Genomic DNA, 18,798 nt, shown 5'->3' on the forward strand with positions numbered 1-18,798 from the left:
GGCTGGTAAGCTCAAGCCACTGAACACATAATGGTGCACTGAACTTAAAGACATGCAATCAAGACAGTGCGATAGATTCTAATTGCTTCAGAATCTCCAGAAGGAACCCTATTATCTATTGAAATAGCTCCATCCCATACAACAGCAAACAATGTAGTCAGTACTACGATTCTCATACAGAATCGTCTCATTATTTTACCATGGCAGCTGCCCAACTGCACCCTCATATAAATGGCCTGTACAGAATAATACACAAAAGGAGATTCATTGTATAAACAATTCAGTGTGTAAACAGTTTATTTTGTCTAAATGTACATTTAAAATCGTCTCTCTTCAAAAAACAGTAACATTAGTGGCAAAAAAAACCCCCTAAATACACCATCACTAGTAATATTTTCAATGATTTGTTGATTTCTGTGTTGGGTTACAGATGCAACAGGGTAAAATTATATATATATATATATATATATATATATATATATATATATATATATATATATATATATATATATATATATATATATATATTTGTTTGTTTTTTATATATTTACCAGACAATGAACTGAACATTTTCTAAGGTAATAAACACATTTTTTATTGTCAGTCGATGACTAAAAGCTGCTTTAAAAAAACAAAAAATAACAACTTGATGGTAATTAAAGTAATACAATTTGTAGACTGAAAAATAACCCTAATTATCATATTTTTACACAACCATTGATAATGGTAGGAGAAGGAAAAAAACTAAAAAACATTCACAACAATGAGAATATAAAGTCATGTCAGAAACTTAAAATGTGCATTAATTAATGGTAGCAAATAATTAGTTTTACACTATTCTGCTGCTATCTAACCAATCTAGTAGGCTTCTGCTCTTCGCAAAATATGCATATTCTATATAGATAATATTACAAAGCAAATTCAACTCATATGAATTTGAAATATGTGTCCCGTTAATGAATAGGTCTTACTTCTCTGTGTAGAATTCATAATTAGCCAGCAAGGCTTCAGACTCTGGTTTTCTTATAACTGTCTTTTCTGCAGCATCTAGTTTCTTGGACCCCACTGGATAAAATGCAAGCAGCCTGAGGATAATAAGACTGCACACCTTTCATCTTCCGTATCAAGCTGGAAAAGTTCAGTGCTTCTGCAAGTATTTTTTTTTCTTCTTGTGCAAATGCACACCCTAGCAATAAATATGAATCCAGATGTAATGAATATATACAATCTAAAACAAAAATGTACAATCACGTAACGCTGTAAGTAAGGGTCAAAGCTAAAAGCATGCTGCAACGTATGAGAGGTAAAGCATTGTCCCAGTTTGAGCTGAGGACTGGATTTCACTGCTGTGTGCTGAACCATCATAGTGAGGAAGTAAAAGAGAAAAAAAAAACAACACAGATTGCTTTAACCAGGTAATACACTTAGCAATAAACAGTTTCACCCCAGGAATATCTGGTCAAAGTGCACAAAGGATATATTTCCCAGACAGATCAGTTTGAATTAGTAAGTTCAATAAGAGGTTACATATTTGAATGATGGCACAGTACTAGAATGTAGCTGACTGAAATAAAATCTGTACAGGTGTGATGTACAGGGAGATGGTAATTCCAATGCCAGGACTGATATCATGTTTAGTCTGACATCTGGGAACCCCGGGGAAAGTATCTAACAGAACACACCCAAGTAAATTAAACTTTGCAAGCTGTAGTGTTCACAGATGTTTCAAAACTTAAACCATACTGGTGGTCAGAAATTACATACATGCTACATAACAGTTATGGATGACTGGAGCCTGCATGGCGACGATTCTCATGCTACATTAATGCCAGTGCAATATGTCAGTACTGGCGTTTAACAGCAAAAAGGAAAGGCTAAAGAGTCCATGCTTTGAGAATGAAAAGGGTTAGAATGTACTGACATCATGAACAATGTCATTTATTTCACCACTACACTACGGATCACACCCTTCAAAACACCCACGCTTTGCCAAATAGTTTTGTTTTTTTGTTTGCTGTGAATTCAAAAACACAACATATTGGATTCCTTTTGGAAGGTTGCTGGTCCAAAGAAACTGGGCTTTGATCATACCTGTCGAGTGGTAATATGGAGCTGTAGGAATATATATTTTCTTTGAGAGGTCTATAATAACGAGTGCAGGCATTCTTTTTAAGTATATACAAGTTCACATGACTAATTACATGGGCTTTTTTTTTCTGAAGATACTGCAAAGTTAGTTTTTATTACATTTACTTGCCAGTATTGTACAAGGCACTTTAAATGGTGAAAATGAACACGTTTTTAGGGTCCTTAATACTGTGTTCATTGCTGCATTTTTTCCTCCATTCTTCCTGTAAAGGTTGACGGTTTAATTTGTTTTTTTGCACTTCAAGTTGTGGCTTACTGTCTTCACTTAAACAACATTTAACCATGCGACCCTTAGCAAATTATATAAAAGTATACCAACATCTTACCAAATCAGGTCATAACATCAGTAAAACCCAAACTGGATGCTGTTTAACATGCCTCATTTTAAATACTGCTAAAAGGCCATCAGCATTATAAAGCTGTAAGGTTTGGTGCAGGAGGAACCTTGCACTGACACACTATACACAACCTTAACAACATTCCAACCCCAGAAGTCCTGCACTGTGAGCATACACTTTAACGAGTGATAAGAAAACGGGGGAAATAAACCAAATAATTAAAACAAAAAAAAAACAGACTGAACTATAATTTGTTAAATCTTTCAGCTCCAATTAAAAATAATATGAAATATTTTTGTTAGTCTTCACTTCAGACTTCAAGAAGCCCCCAAGACTCCCTCAATTTGCATCCCAACGTAGCCCACTGGAATTCCTGCATTTCATTAATTATATGACCTACATATCAGATGTTTAATATTTCAGTGTTAAAAAGCAAACCTAACCCTTACTTGCGAAGTCTGAATTCGGAAATCATTTGGAAATCATCTTTTTCTCTCCGCTGTCTTTAAATGTCCCAGGGCTAGATGCTTTGATCTAGCAGAGCGTCTGACATTGTTTGCAAATTTGTATTTAATTACAGGTCTAACAGACATACCCATGCTAACCCACTAGTTATTAAGCAGGCATCACCAGACAATACTTAACATGCCCAGTGCAGTAACAAGATAACACGCACGCACGCACAATGTACTGTACATACATACACACCAGCATCTTAGATAACATGTAACATGGTCATGCTTTAGGGATTACATCTCTTGTGTAATAATTTACTAATTTGGTTTGCCTAGAGATGTTTAACAACAAAATGACATGTATGTGTCTTTAATGGTTTTGTTTAACATCTAAAATAACCCCTGAACCACAGCCTGAATGTATCTGTACAGTGAGTCCTTATCTGTCTTTATGTGCAGCACAGCTATAAAAAAAAATAAAAATAAAAAAATAATGCTATGCTGTGGATAAGAAACCCTTTCAGTTAAGCATGTGGAGGTTGTCTGAAAGATAAGGCTTGCCTTGTCTCAGCCACATACCCATTTCAAAGGAAAGGCTTGACTTTTGATCTGCGTGACGACTGACTCGACCCCCTGCGTGTTGTAGCAGCCTTTCTGAGCATGCCTCGCTATTTCTTTAAACAGTGGCACTGTCAATTGTTTGGGTGACATGTGTGACACTACAGAGCTGCTCAGGCCCTTCCCAGCAGCACCTGGGCTGATGGAACACAGTGGAGCTCGCCACCACACAACTCTTTAAGAAAGAAAGAACAGCCTAAAGTGCGAGACAGTAAGCAGTTATCTGACTTGAATACTGTATTTCATTTAGCAATAACTAGTAACTCTTTCATTAATCCATACAAAATAAAATCATGCTGTTGGTATGTACTGTCTTACCTAACCACCAAGCTGGTGCAATGTCATAATTTCAACAAGCCTACTGAGAAACATTGGCGTCAGTCTATTCATTTTCTACTGAAACGCTGCGCATTGCGATTTCCAAATCAACACAATTTCAGGAAATGAAACCAAGGGCAACTGACTCTCATGTCATCCAAGTGCATCTTAGCTTCTTTCCTAGAACATTATAAATAACTTTATAGGGTTCAATGCTCTTTGTAATCCGTGTTACCGTGTTTGGGAAGTTGTATTTTTTGATTGTACATCAGGTTAGCCTGAAACGCCTATGGGATGACTTCCCTGGTGTTTCATTTTTATAAATAACGTAAGTGCTAAAGGCGCTTTTCTCCAGCTTACTGCACGACTGGAGGTAGGCGGAAACTAAAACCTTGTAAAGTAATGGAAAGTGGATTTATCTGTTTTGCAGCCACATTAACAAACAATATTTAGATACAGACTTACACACACTAATACAGAGAAATGGCCCAGCGGCAATCATCTGGATCAAATAAATTAAATGCAAGAATGCCGGTAAGGTACACAAATCATGCCTCTGAGAATGGTTTTCTTTTTTTAAACCCTTTACTCTGCATGATAAACTTCCCAAGCACACTTTATGTGTCATTTTTATTTAACATCATTCTTTATCCCTTGGATCTTACTGAACACCAGTAAGCTTGCATGAACTCTTCCAGTTTCTGGTACATGCCACAACCTTTAATGAGGAAGCTCCTTGGTAGATCTCAAAATCTGTTAGGGTTGAAGACACTGTGACTCTCTGCAATCCCAAAGATTTAGATTCTAGCATTTATCTATCTATAGTTTAAAATTTCAAATAAAGATCTATATTTGGACTCTTCAACTAAAGCACATTACTATTTTTTTTAAAGCTGCAAAATATAAATAAAGCTGTGCTATTAATCATGTTGCTGCTCTAACTCACAGATGCACAATCTAACAGACATGGAAACATGGCAGTTCTGAAGAAAACACTGAAACAACAGACAATAGAGAGTTTGTTTTCTTTGTATTTTCCAGGTTATAAATTACTTTCAAACTCTATTCAAACTCAATATTAAAGAAATGCTTTATTTTTATTTAAAATAAACTCTGCTTTCATACAAGAGAGGCAGAGTCCATCAAGCATGAACACAGAGAAACGCACTGGTTCAGAAAACTCATAAATCCTGATTTGAATCTGCTAACCTGAAAGCCCAGCAAAGTGAACTGCAATCGCACATTTCTAAATGCTACGTCTGATTAAGCCGTCCCACTCAGTGACAGCTGAACTTTAACATTAATATGATATTATTTAAATAACTGCATGTTATTTACTTTACACTAAAAATGATGAATGATTTCTGGACAGCTGCAATGGCATAAAGCAGGAGGACCCCCTAATGAGATTTGACAAAATGGAGACATATGCAGAATATTGGTTACAGTCCGCGTCACCGGGGGCCTTTCGGCAAGCCGTGCTGGTTTTGATTGTCTACAAGCATTGAAGCAGCTATTTCAATTGCTACTTCCTTTCTGCCCTGCATTTTAAAGATAGCTGGTGTCATTTACATATTACTCTTAATCAAAACTGTAACGTCACGGTTCACAGACAGGAATGGAAGCAGTTTGTAACATGGAGACGTGACAGGCGTTCAACTGAACTTTTTTTCTTTTCTAAATCCTTGCTGTCTATGTGGCTTTGAGAAAAGGATAAAGCTCCCCTCTGAAGTGAAACTCGTGGAAGTTAGACTGGCCTATAAAGCTCTATATATCTGTATTAAAACATTGGTTTTTACTGTTGCAGAGAAATTGTCTTTTTATTTTATGTCACAAAACCTTTTAACAAAGACGATCGCTACACCCTTAGGTACTGCTGCAATAACAAAAAAAAAAAAAAAAAAAAAGGCCAGCAACAACAGATCTTTAGAATAACAGTTCATTTGAGCTCAGAAATAGAAAACAGCTCCCACAAGAGGCTGTTTTGCAGAGAATGTAATATTATGATTACATGCACTTGCTCGTCATTAACAATGTGAGTTTATTAGTGGCTGAAAAGCATTAAAAAACAGACCGGTCATTATGTAAAAAACAAAAATAATAAATAGTTAATATTTTAATAAATGATGCAATGTCATTAACAAAGCAAAAAAAATAAAAATAAATGTCAATTATGTGTATTGTTAATATGTTGGAAATCACTTGTTTTTTTTAATAGTATTAAAGAGCCACACTATATTTTGTTCTTCCAATATAAAGTAGTATTTTTTTTTAATGTATTTTAATAATCCTCAAAAGGAGTAATTTCAGTCCAGGTTCAATGTATGTAGCTGTGTTGGTAGAAGTAGTACAGACTCTACCTTGTTCTTACCTACGTAACATTCCTGTGAGGATCCTGGAACTCTTTCCCAGGTTGGCATCTGTTTCACGAAGCTGCACAACAGAAAGAAATGTGGATGAACAGAATACAATGTATAACAAATACAACACTGGTCTACAAACACACAGGGCCCTAATCGTAATACAAGTGCATGTGGACATTTCTGAAGGGACAAGATTCAGAACTGGGCAGATACATGGCAAATGACATTTAATAGAGAAAAGTGTAAGGTACTGCACGCAGGAAATAAAAATGTACATTATAAATATCATATGGGAGATATTGAAATTGGAGAAGGAATCTATGAAAAAGACCTAGGAGTTTTTGTTGACTCAGAAATGTCTTCATCTAGGCAATGTGGGGAAGCTATAAAAAAGGCTAACAAGATACTCGGATACATTGTGAAAAGTGTTGAATTTAAATCAAGGGAAGTAATGTTAAAACTGTACAATGCACTTGTAAGACCTCATCTTGAATATTGTGTGCAGTTCTGGTCACCTCGCTATAAAAAAGATATTGCTGCTCTAGAAAGAGTGCAAAGAAGAGCGACCAGAATTATTCCGGGCTTAAAAGGCATGTCATATGCAGACAGGCTAAAAGAATTGAATCTGTTCAGTCTTGAACAAAGAAGACTACGTGGCGACCTAATTCAAGCATTCAAAATTCTAAAAGGTATTGACAGTGTCGACGCAAGGGACTTTTTCAGCCTGAAAAAAGAAACAAGGACCAGGGGTCACAAATGGAGTTTAGAAAAAGGGGCATTCAGAACAGAAAATAGGAGACACTTTTTTACACAGAGAATTGTGAGGGTCTGGAATCAACTCCCCAGTAATGTTGTTGAAGCTGACACCCTGGGATCCTTCAAGAAGCTGCTTGATGAGATTTTGGGATCAATAAGCTACTAACAACCAAACGAGCAAGATGGGCCGAATGGCCTCCTCTCGTTTGTAAACTTTCTTATGTTCTTATGTTCTTAAGGGGAATAAAACAAAAGGGACCCAAATTCTGATACCAAATTCATATCAGATTTGAAGTTAACAAGCAAATTTCACCTGAGGTGTTTATACAAAGCTGCAAAATTGAAGTGTGTATTTAAAGAGTTTCTGAGATAAGTTTGAGACAAATTAACCATGCATGGACATTATTACCTGCAAGAGAACAAACCTAAATGCAACATGTCAGAATCTCATTCTCTGTAAATTGGTCAATAGTTAATGCTAATGGGAAGTAACAATGCTTTGAACTTCTTTGGTCTGGCTTGCTATAGACAATGCACAGTTCAGGTATTTTAAAACACAATTTTTCAGGTAAGAAATCACTTTAGTCAATACTGGGAGCTGAAAACATTTATTTCCTGTGGAGGGAGCACAACAATGGTACTCTCATTTGCCCACTTCATGTTACCCTTCTTTTCGGTAGCTACTGTATCTACCACTACTGAGACTTGGGCCTACCTTCTTCCAGATTTCACTTCAGATAACATCCTCTGAATGTCTTAAGCTGAGGGAACACAAAGCCACTTTGTGGCTTGGAACTGGGCTTCAGGAGACTATGGGGTAGATGTACTAATATGTACCAGTCGCAGTGCAAACATACCGCAATTTTCATTTTCGTAGCAACAATTCGTGAAGTGCACATTTTGTCGTATGTACTAAAAAAAACATTTTAATCAAGACAGCCGCAATATACTCATTTAAATATTATTTGCGTCATCTTAGCGAGATGTGGCGCTGTACGACCTTTTCTCAAATAAAATGGCGAGAGTGCCCGAAGGATAACGCCTATACATGCAAGGATACAACAATCAAAATAACACTGTTTTTGTTAAATGTAAACGTCATCTGTACAATGCATTCTGTTCCATCTTCATTTTACCTATTTTAATACTGTTATAGTTAGAAAAAAATGAAAGCCAGTTTAATCCAACCAGATTCTATGGTGGGGGCCCCAACCTTCACCCCCAAAAAGCTTTTTATAACACCGTGTAACACTTTTTTTTTTTTTTTTTTTTTTTTGTTCCTGGGTAGTAAGTGTTATTTCCTAATTGCTTATGCCTCAAAAATATAGAAAATGCCTATTATTCCCCACAGACTTTGCTTTTGTGACCAGGACAGTGATATTTCAAAATATCACTATTTCCAATGAGAAAACGGGCAAATGTGTGTCTTTTCGTTCACATAAAGTCAGAAAAAAACAACATATGAATCCAAATTAACATGTATTTATACTAAAGTAATACAAAAATGACTATAAAAGATTTAGAAGTGAGTAGTTTTTCGAGATTTACGATTATACTGTAAATACAGTCTAATCGTAAATCTCGAAAAACTACTGTACAATGTGTACAATGCAAATAAAAGATTATTTTAAATTGAAACAAAAAGATTTTAGGTTTTTTTTATTTTATTTTAATTAATATTATTTTTAACTTGGTCTATAGTATCCTAGACAATTAACACAGAATAGATCATGGTCCTATACAGATGCTCAGAATGAGCTGGAGGGGTTAGTGGCACATGTGTGCAGTCTATTGCTCCCAACATGCTGGGAAAACCAGAAATGTCACAGAAATTTGTTTTCAAGGCCTGTAAGTACACCCTGACTTTAATGAAAATTAGGACCTTGGGTGTTCGTCTCAAAAATGCATTGAGCACAATTGGCAACACACGAGAAAAAGCGAACTGGGAAACGCCAGCAATAATTGCGACTGTTTAAAACATGCTTTCAAAAGTTCTTAACAAACTGATGCAATTGTAAGTGTCACAATTGCCCACAGCTTCAGTACATCATTACAATATTTTTGATTCCTCATCTCCATCTTGTTTTTGTGAATTTCTGCAGGAAGGCCCAGAATTACATATTCATTTAAGGCAAAACCGCAAATAAGCTGCAAAGCATTTGTTAAAATGATGCTAACGGTGTTGCGTTTGTTTAGTAGATTTCACGCTACACTTCCAACTGGTTTGCTAGTGGTTTGCAACGACTGAGACAGACGCAACGCTTTAGTACATCTACCTCTACGATTCAAAGCAAAGCGCTCCAATTTTTCCTTAGCTTTTTGTACTGGAGAACACACGTTGCACCTTTTACCTACTGTAATCTTTATTTTATTTTTCAGGTAAAATATCCCCAAGGAGGACCAGTCTTGACTCATGGAAGAGTACTAACCTCTGCAGACATCAGACATTTAAAATGATTTTTTTCTGTATTTAATTCCTTTAAAATAGTCTGCAATATCAAAATGTTGACATGTCGAAATCTTTAGCCAGTCTTCATAAAAACACATTTGAGATGGCCCCTAACTGGGATCTAACAGTTTAACACCTGCCTTTTATAGAAACCTGTACTCTTTTATAGAGACCACTCTGTTAGAAGATGACGTCTGGATTCCATGGGGCTTTGTACAAAATGAAAATATAAGTGGACGTTGTTTTACTTCTACATTAAATTCCCCTAATTAACTACACAAGGAGTGTTGGCATAATTAGCAGTCACACCTCATTCCGGACATTGATTTGTATTCTTTCTTATTTTTTCTGGAGACAGTGTTTTGAAAATAAAAGCTGTTTAGAGGATTTTAAAACATGGGCTGCATGCAAAAAAGACACGACAAAGAAGAGAGTCGTGGAATTGCCCCCAGCTCATGCACCTGGGCCTGATGTAACAATGCTCTGCCCAAAGCTACAGGTCTGACAGACAAGGCCTCTTTCAGTCACAAAGCTAATTTAAGATGAGATGGCGTTCAAGTGTTTTTCATGGATTGGTTGACAGCAAGTGATGGGAGACTTGGCAAAATGAAAAACAAAACTGTGGCATCTACAGGGTTGAAAACATCTTGTCACTTAGATTTTCTGCTTTTAGTTGTATTGGACATGACATGGCTCTCTCACAGCGCTGTGTTAAACAGTGCTGCATAATATGCAGACGCATGTATCTTATACGATATTTAAACAGAAGTTGCTTCTGAGCGAAGTTGCTGTACCTGAACTCAGCTTATTTTTGAAAGCAAGGCATTTCAGTGAAGAATCTGATGTGCTGGCATAAGGGTTTTAAAAAGATATAACTAGCTCACCCAAACACAACCTAAATTGCTGAACAGAACAAAATAACAATGATGTTGTGTTTAGTTATGAACCCACCCTGTCTCTGGATCGCTGTATTTTCTCTCTGTCGTGGTGCAGATTTTCTAAAATTTCCTGGCCAACTTGTTCTGTAATAAAACAAAACAAACACATTAAAGTGGACAAATTACAACAACAGCACAATTATTATTTTTATTATTAATAATAAAAATAACAATACTAACAACAATACAGTACAACTACCACTACTACTACTAATAATAATGAATCCATGCCAGCACTGCTTACTATCCTCCTCTTTTTACACTAAGTGTAGTGATCAGTGTCAGCTGTCTGTTTTCTTACATTGCCATGCATTTACTACACCCTGTCACTAAATAACACATTCCCCAATGCTGTACTCCAGAAACCTGGCACATCCCTAGCCTGAGTTCAGACGTTAACCCAGTCTGCAGTCGCTGTGAAGCAACATCCCAAACCTCTTGACACAGAGGGGACAAAACACTGCCGCCCCAGTGCACTGCATAGGCTGCAGAATTGGCTTCAACAATTTGTCCAGCAGCCAATGAAGCTTTTGATGTTTCACAGTGTGCGTCTCCTCCTGGATTACAGCTGAAATCATTCCAGCATTGGCTAACATGGGCTTAAAAAATCCTGACAGGCTATCGACGGAAAAGCTGGCCATCAGAAACCTCCCTTACTTGTAAATATTAATGCTAAGTTTCTTTTTGGCACTTTCTAGAAGGAATTTGTGACAGACCAGTGAACAGTCTGAGGATTGAATTTAGGAAACTTGGACATTCTTGGTTCTGAATTATTGTGTGACCCCTGAGGGCAAGTCACTCAACCTCCTTGTTCCTCATGACCATTCAGATGTAAATCAGTCTACAGACTGTACCTTCTACATACTGAGCAACCAAAAATCAACATCAGGTAAACAGGCACTGAGAACAAATGTGCGGTCCACATTGTAAGAGTTATTAAATATTTCTAGAAATATTCAAAGAAACATTTTAAAATGTGTTATTATTATTAATTTTATTAGTAGTAGTAGTAGTAGTAGTAGTCCTATTTAATTACCTGCATGGTAATTAACAAATTTAAGAAAAAGAACCAGCAAAAGGACTGTAAATTAAATGTTCAGTTGTAAAATATTATTATTATTATTATTATTATTATTATTATTATTATTTATTTCTTAGCAGATGCCCTTACCCAGGGCAACTTACAGTTGTATACAAAAAATACATGTCAAGAATTAGAGTACAATTAAGAGATCCAAAATGGACGGTACAGAGCACGCCACTTAGAGCCCACTGGTCGACAAAGGCCGTCATGTCACCAGCGGACTCCGTATGGGTGTACTCTAAAGTAACCCTTGAACGGACAAAGCCCTGAACATGGCCCTGCAGTCAAAGAGACCCTCCCTGGTGATCTTGCGCTTTTCGGTCTTGTAAATTGCCAGTTTAGCAAGAGCCAGGAGCAGATTCACCAGGAGGTCCCTCTTCTTGGTGGAGCCATGAACAGGGTGTCTGAAAATGAAAAGGGTGGGTGAAAAGTGCAGCCAGAACTGCAGCTGCAGGTTCTTCAGGAGGAGGAAGAATGGCTGCAGTCTGGCACACAGAAAATAAATGTGAGCCCCCGACTCGGGAGAAAGGGCATGCAGCATGCGAACCGGTGAAGTGACGTAGGATCTCTCCTGATGCGAGTGCTCTGTGCACAATTCTTGGGACCAGCAGGGATTACAGAGTTTCCCACTTATTATCATGATTATTATTATTATTAATAATAAATCTCATTTCAAGGTCATTATGGTGTATGGGGTTAAGAGAGCAATTAAGATATAGATCTTTATTTGTTTTTAAACATAAATCCTATGCTAGAATTCTGATAACCTTGGCTGCCAGAAGCTGAAATCGCAAGATATGCAGGCAGCCACAACAGCAATGAGAAATACAACAGGCATTGAGCGGATCATAGTGGAGATTTCAAATGCACTGTGCAATACGAAATAAACAGCTACACTCATGATTATTGTATTATACAGGTGCTGCACTCAAAGGTTGAATTCGCTGAGAATATTTTGTGGAAACGAGACAAAATGGGTTACATTTGTCAGTACTGTAAACTCCAAATGAAGAAGAATGTAGTTTAAGAAGTGGATATTTCGTTCTTAAATGGGTGGATAAATACATCTCTGCCTTCATTAATTTGTCATCAGAGATAGACAGATTGAAGAATACGCAGATTAAAAAAGGCAGTCAGACAGATATATGACAGATTAAACTGATTAACAGAATGAGAAGACACTCATAAAAAGAATGGGAGGAAAAAAGATTAACTCATTAACAGACTGACCGACAGATACTGTAGAACTGCTTTCATATATATATATATATATATATATATATATATATATATATATAAAAAAACACACACACACAGGCTGTATTCAGCGGACCAAATGAGGTATGTCACTGGTAAATCTTTTGACTGTGAAAAATAGATACATTACAAGAATCTGTCAATTTGTTGATGATATTAATTTGTCCTATTTTTTATTTTTTTTAAAAAATTTCTATAGAATCCAGCTACGATTTCAAAGCTACTTCTTTTCGGGCAGATAAGCACAACTGACAAATAAGCACACAGAAAGTACATCAAATGGACGTGGACACATAGACACTAGGTCTAGCTGGTAGACGATATTATAGACTTCTTACATGGATGTAGTTGCAAAAATATTTTAAAAATGTATAACTTTTTTTTTTTTTTTTTTACCATTAAATCCATCAAAGGCTAATAAAGTAACTTCCAAGCCAAAGACTGTAAAATACATTAGAAGCGCCTATTTCAATATCCCTTGCCAAGTACCAGAAAGATAAATATTTCCCTTAGATATCTGACCACAAATTGATGTTCCCATTATGTTTTTCTGTCCCTGCTGGCTTTCTGTGCTAAATGTTTAGCTGTATGTACAATGCCTCCCAAAGGTTAAATGTGGTAGGAAGCAGGGTTCCTGGGTATCAGTAAGTCAGTGGAATATTTTAAATAAAATGGAATTTATATTCAGTCATGTGTAGGCAAACAGGCTATTCCTTAAAAGTGGAATGCTTGACAGAAGATACACAACAATGGCTCTATAGTCAACCTTGTTATTACTATTACAATGTCACAGCTCAGTCTGTGAATAACATTGACACCCTATAAGATTCTTTATCTTAGAGCTTGTGAAAGGGCATACAATACTGGAGGTTACAGACACTTTACCCTCAAACTCCAGCTGTGGCAGAAGCAGCTACATTAAAAGCTTGCTCAAACTACTCTGCAAAAGTGTCCTGCATCCGGTTCTACAGTGACCACCTGTCACTCCAATTCACACAGCATCTAAAACATGCCCATTAGTGCAAACTGTGAAAGTGGCAACTGTTTATTAAGATCTGTGCTCAGGTCACACCAAGAATCTGGTTCATTATCATTCTGAGCTGCAATTACAGATATCACAGCAAAGTGGGAATCTGGTCAATCCAGGGATCCACATTGCTCCTTGTACTTTGCAAATAAAGCACATTCTTATAAATTCAGCATTTGCAGACAGAAGTGGGAAGGAGAATTATTTACATGTTTTATAGTAAATATGTAGCAGGTTCGCAGGAACATGACATGCGATTGCTGATCTGACCAGAGAGGAAGTTAACATTCTAGCTGCAAATCGATCTACTCTGCTACAAAAAAATGTTTCACAAGAGGATCGTTGTTAACTGTCTCTTATAAGAGTACATCTTGGTTAGGGCCAGGTTAGCTTAGAGATCAGAATAGCTGAAGGCAACTTGATAGCCATGATGTTAAAAAAAACAAAAACATTCTGAACCATTTTGTTTGCAAATTACCACAATGACAAAGCAAACAAAAAATGTCCTTATGTAATCCATTAGAAGTCCTAAATAATTTGCACTGCAAGATACCAGTGAAGCAATTTTTCAGTGAAGTTCTTAAAGTTGCAACAGCGGTTCCCTTTACACAGTTTGTGTTAGTAACGCTAGTGCTGCATACAGTTTAAAATCTCAGTAGTACTGCATTCAGAAACCATGTTCATTCAATGCCAGTGCCCAATTTGCTTTTTCCCTACATTTTGAAATGCTGTAAAGAAGTTTGCACCCCATCATGCAATCTATTTCCCCCGCCAATATGAAAACATCACGCCCTGTAATTGAGGCTAAAACATTGTCACTTTGATGAATTGCGATTTTTTTTCATCCCTCTCCCTGTCGTCCGTGAGTGGCAAAGTCAATAAACAAGGGAAGAGAAGCCAGTCTGCTGCAATATCACAAAATGAATTGTCTTCCAGACACCCAGGGATCAACCCTTCATACATTCATTTGACAACCAGCAGCAGGGACTTCCACAATGGAGGGATCTGCCATCCCAGTGACTCCCTCCACCGAGAAATAATTGGGGACATCATTAATTTTACAAGAGCTGCTTTATTCTATCTACACTGCAAGATCTCTGGTCTTCTTTCTCCCGTACTGAAAGGAGAGCCCTGACACTGGATGACACTGCTGTTGTATGTAACATTTTCTAAACAGTAACTGAAGGTAACATGCACCATACAAAAAAGGCCTGTGGGGTGAATAAAGGGTTTGCCAATGATTTGGCTAGGTTTTAAAAAGACCTATTAATGTTAAGTAACTGTTGCTCTGAGAATTAACTCAATGCTTTTCTAGAGAGAACATCCCTCCCCAAGCACACATACTATTAATACATTCTCATTCAGCATTGTGGAGGTAAGTATTGAGAATGAATTTTATACTTGAGATTCATACAGTTAAATTACATTACTCTCTTTTTTTTTTTTAATTATAAGTGGAAAAACGTCTTTGTAAATCACAAAGTTTAGACAGATTCAGGATAGCAGGCCCTAAGAGATGGCTTTAGGTATTACATTTGTCCGATTTAGATTAGATTTGTGATGTATAAACTAGGTGCAAGGTTGAGACCACCCCACCCCAAAGCCCAGAAATAATTCCCAATTTAATCATTTATTTTATGTATTTATTTATTTAACCGGGTGGTTTATCTATTGAGATGAGGCCTTGTTTAATAGGGGGTCCTGGAAATACAATGGTCATTTGAAGAAATGTCATCCCCTGCAATTCTGGCTTGGCTTTGAACTTGTGCAATGTTTGCAACCAGCACAACAATATTATTCATTGCTTTCCTCCACAGTTTTTAATTACCAGTGAGAAAACAAAAGGGGGTGAATTTCTAGTAAACACTAAAAAGTGATTTAAAATGCTGAATTACAGGAATCTTAGTCTCTCTCCTTGTTTTTTTTTTTTTTTTTTATAATTTAAAAGAGGCCATGAAAAGAAATCTTTAACAATCCAGTGATCAGCTCAGCATCTTTTGTGGCTGACCAGGCAAATTCCGTCCTTTGAATATGAATTAGCAGTGGGTAATCACAGCATATTTATTAGACTTTTCTTCTAAGGCCCAACTCTCCTGTGAACGCTGTATTATTCATCGCCTGTGCCCTGACCCTCGTGCGCTCCTGTTCTGACAAATCATACTTGATTAAGACAAATCTTTATTAGTTAGCTAGTCAACTTTCCCATTTATCATTTGAAAATCTCATTCTCCCTTTCAGTGTGCACTAGATATGACTTAAACAATTTTTAGTGGCTGTTTAAAATGCTTGTTACAGACAATAAGTGTACCCACGGACGTGCAAGTCTGTAATGGATGATGAAACACAGGTTTAATAGGTATAAATGACCAAGCCTGCAGGAGTTTAATAGAACAATTTATTTAAGGAGGTTGGAGAAAAAATATAATTAGTTGCTTTTTTATTTTAACTCAAGCACTTTTTTGTGTTCAATAAAGCGGTTTCCATTTGATTTAAGTAATACCAATATTCTTTTTTTTACATGTTGCAAATTCAAAAACATCTGCATAGATAAGGAGTACTGGTATGACTCCAAAAAAATGTAAATATTCACACACTGCATTATGCAGTAAAGGTAATCTGAGTCTGTCTAATGTGATTTGGGATCTAACCAAAACCACATGAAAAGAAAGATCCTGGTTTTCAGCTTCCAGCTCACCTGGGGAAAGGTATCTTTTGGATAACTTCTTGAAGTGGGGTCTAGAGCAAGGTTAAGCTGAGGGAACACTAAGCCACTTTGTGTCTTGGAACTTGGTTACAGGAGACTAGGTTCTGGCCACTGCACGGCACACCAGGGGAGACTTGGGGTTTGATACAGCAAAGTTGCCACAAACTAGGTCTATAGCTTGCAAGCCACTGTTTCTGACAAAGTGGCTTTGCGTTCCCTCAGCTTTAGGTAAAGACTAGCGACAAGAAAAGACTTCCTTGACAATGTTCTTGAAACTGTACTATTGCACGTCTGCAATTGTAATGCCATCCAACTTGCAATCAGGTAGGTTACTTAATAAAATAAAGGCATCAATTTGCCAGAATCTGCATTGCCTCCACCCACAACTGCATTGTAATTAACACCACATTATCCTGCATTGCCTCAACTCCACAGAAAAAACATGACTACTAATTATGCTTGTGGAATGTGGTTTGGAAACTCTGGGATATTAAGATCTTAACCTAAGTAGGATCTATGTCCATTCAATAAGCCTATTTCCTGCCAGCAAAGTTCCTGGAATTATTTAATCGGCCCTTAAATTAAAAACAAAGGCGTTTTAGAAGGCCTGTGTTTGCCATGCTTTAGAACTGTGAGGCCATATTTGGAAACTGTCAGTGAACTATGCTGTTCCAAGCAAGAAGAGGCAGTAACATATGTCTACATTAAGTGTTATAAATCACAACCTGCTTTACTGAAATAATGCCTAGCTCCATTCTAGTCATTTCATCAGGAGACTGTAAAATACAAATAACTGATTATACAGTTTATGATGGGAAAGGGGTCCAATGTATACATCCTCCATGCATATTAATCCGATATGTGATCACCACAGGCCTGGCATTGATTATGCACAGTTAAAATGAGTGCGTCATGAACGAGGGTCTGAATAAACATGCCTAATACACACATCTCTGCATAGCCCTTATTTGTTTGGAGCAGTGTAGTTTGTAAGTTATGAAGTGTCTGTACTGTACCAGACACTGTATACAAATTACAAAACAAATCCAAATGAGAAGCATAACATTTAACCAATATTTTAATCGTACTTGGTGGGCTTTTTTTTCTTTCTTTCTTTTGCAATTTGTTATCCACATAAAAACATCAACAAAGGATTTTTTTTTTATGGACTTGATAAACCTCCATGTTTTTCTCCGCTTGAGTTGGGGATGCTAATAACAACATTACACTTGATTAAAGAATTTACAGCTCTAATAAAAACTTGACAGCAAGATCAAGCCTGCAACTTAAATCTGCCTTTTAATTATCTGTAAAACACCACACCTCAGGCCTGTCTCTTTCTCGCTGTCTGTGTCTCTAAATTCTGCTAAGGAAAAGATCTAACACCTCTTAACAGTTCATTATCCAATAAAACTATTCAAAGCTTAAAAAGCAATCTACACAATTAGCGAAGACCTTGGGGAGCCCACCAGTAGTCTGTATTATAGGCTTTAAATTGAAACGCCTTAATTATACCTGTCAAACTGGTTTCATTAGAATCTCTTGTCACTGTAATTTTCAGATTTTTGACAGTGTTGGCCATGAATTTCAAACTGGGGGTGCTGAAAATGAAAAGGGGGGAGTCACCTTCATGCAATATTTAAATATATACAAAATTGTTATTTTATGTGCATTTCACCATCAAAATATGCACAGACTAAGTGAGTTTCATAAAGAATAAAAGACACATTGGCGCAAAGTGCAAAACTCAGAAACACGAGTCTAAAAATGTACATGTTATGTAAGATTCAAAGCAACAAGACAATGTATAAACTACGTTGCAAATCAGATGTTACATAAATACAATGCAATGACATACTAAACACATAGCCTACTTTGATGTCCTTAGATGTCTTTTTAAAATAGTAAAAGACAACATTCAATAATCTTCTGCATAAAAATGTTTTCATTCTATTTGACACATTTAATAGGTCTACTCACACGTTATAAATTGTGCTGGTCTCTAATGTAACACAGATAAGACTTACGGACACGTGCCTTCTCAACAATTACTTACATTTGTTGTGCAAACTCATTGGGAAACAAAGTCACAATTCTAAAGTATAGTGCAAAAGCAGTGCACTACTGCTTGGCATTTGGTAGCAACTGTTACTTATTAATATAGGGTTGGTAGATTTTTACATTAATTTCTGCTCTCTACCTGGTAAATCGAGCTCAAATATTTTGTAGCTCTCCATTCCTTAATGAAAACTGGTGGCTTTCCTCTCACTGTAAGGAGGATGTAGTCACTACACTACACACCGATGATTTCGTAAAATGCAGATATTCTGTCTGGATACACAT

General features: G+C 36.7%; 1 protein-coding gene across 4 annotated transcripts in view; it reads right to left on the minus strand.

Annotated features, from left to right (window-relative positions):
• The window catches only part of LOC121321706 (vesicle transport through interaction with t-SNAREs homolog 1A-like), a 109,881-nt gene that overhangs the window by 36,222 nt on the left and 54,861 nt on the right, over nt 1-18,798 (minus strand). For 2 of the 4 annotated variants that reach the window (XM_041260779.1, XM_041260780.1), the window contains 2 exons: nt 10,397-10,467; nt 6,249-6,310 (listed from right to left, as the gene is read on the minus strand). In XM_041260779.1, coding sequence (XP_041116713.1) covers nt 6,249-6,310; nt 10,397-10,467 — 133 coding nt within the window. Of the gene's footprint in view, nt 1-6,237; nt 6,311-10,396; nt 10,468-18,798 lie in introns of all 4 variants that reach the window. The other 2 variants (XM_041260781.1, XM_041260782.1) reach the window with 1 other exon arrangement.

This window comes from Polyodon spathula, chromosome 10 (genome assembly GCF_017654505.1).
Source record: "Polyodon spathula isolate WHYD16114869_AA chromosome 10, ASM1765450v1, whole genome shotgun sequence".
Classification (NCBI taxonomy): Eukaryota; Metazoa; Chordata; class Actinopteri; order Acipenseriformes; family Polyodontidae; genus Polyodon; species Polyodon spathula.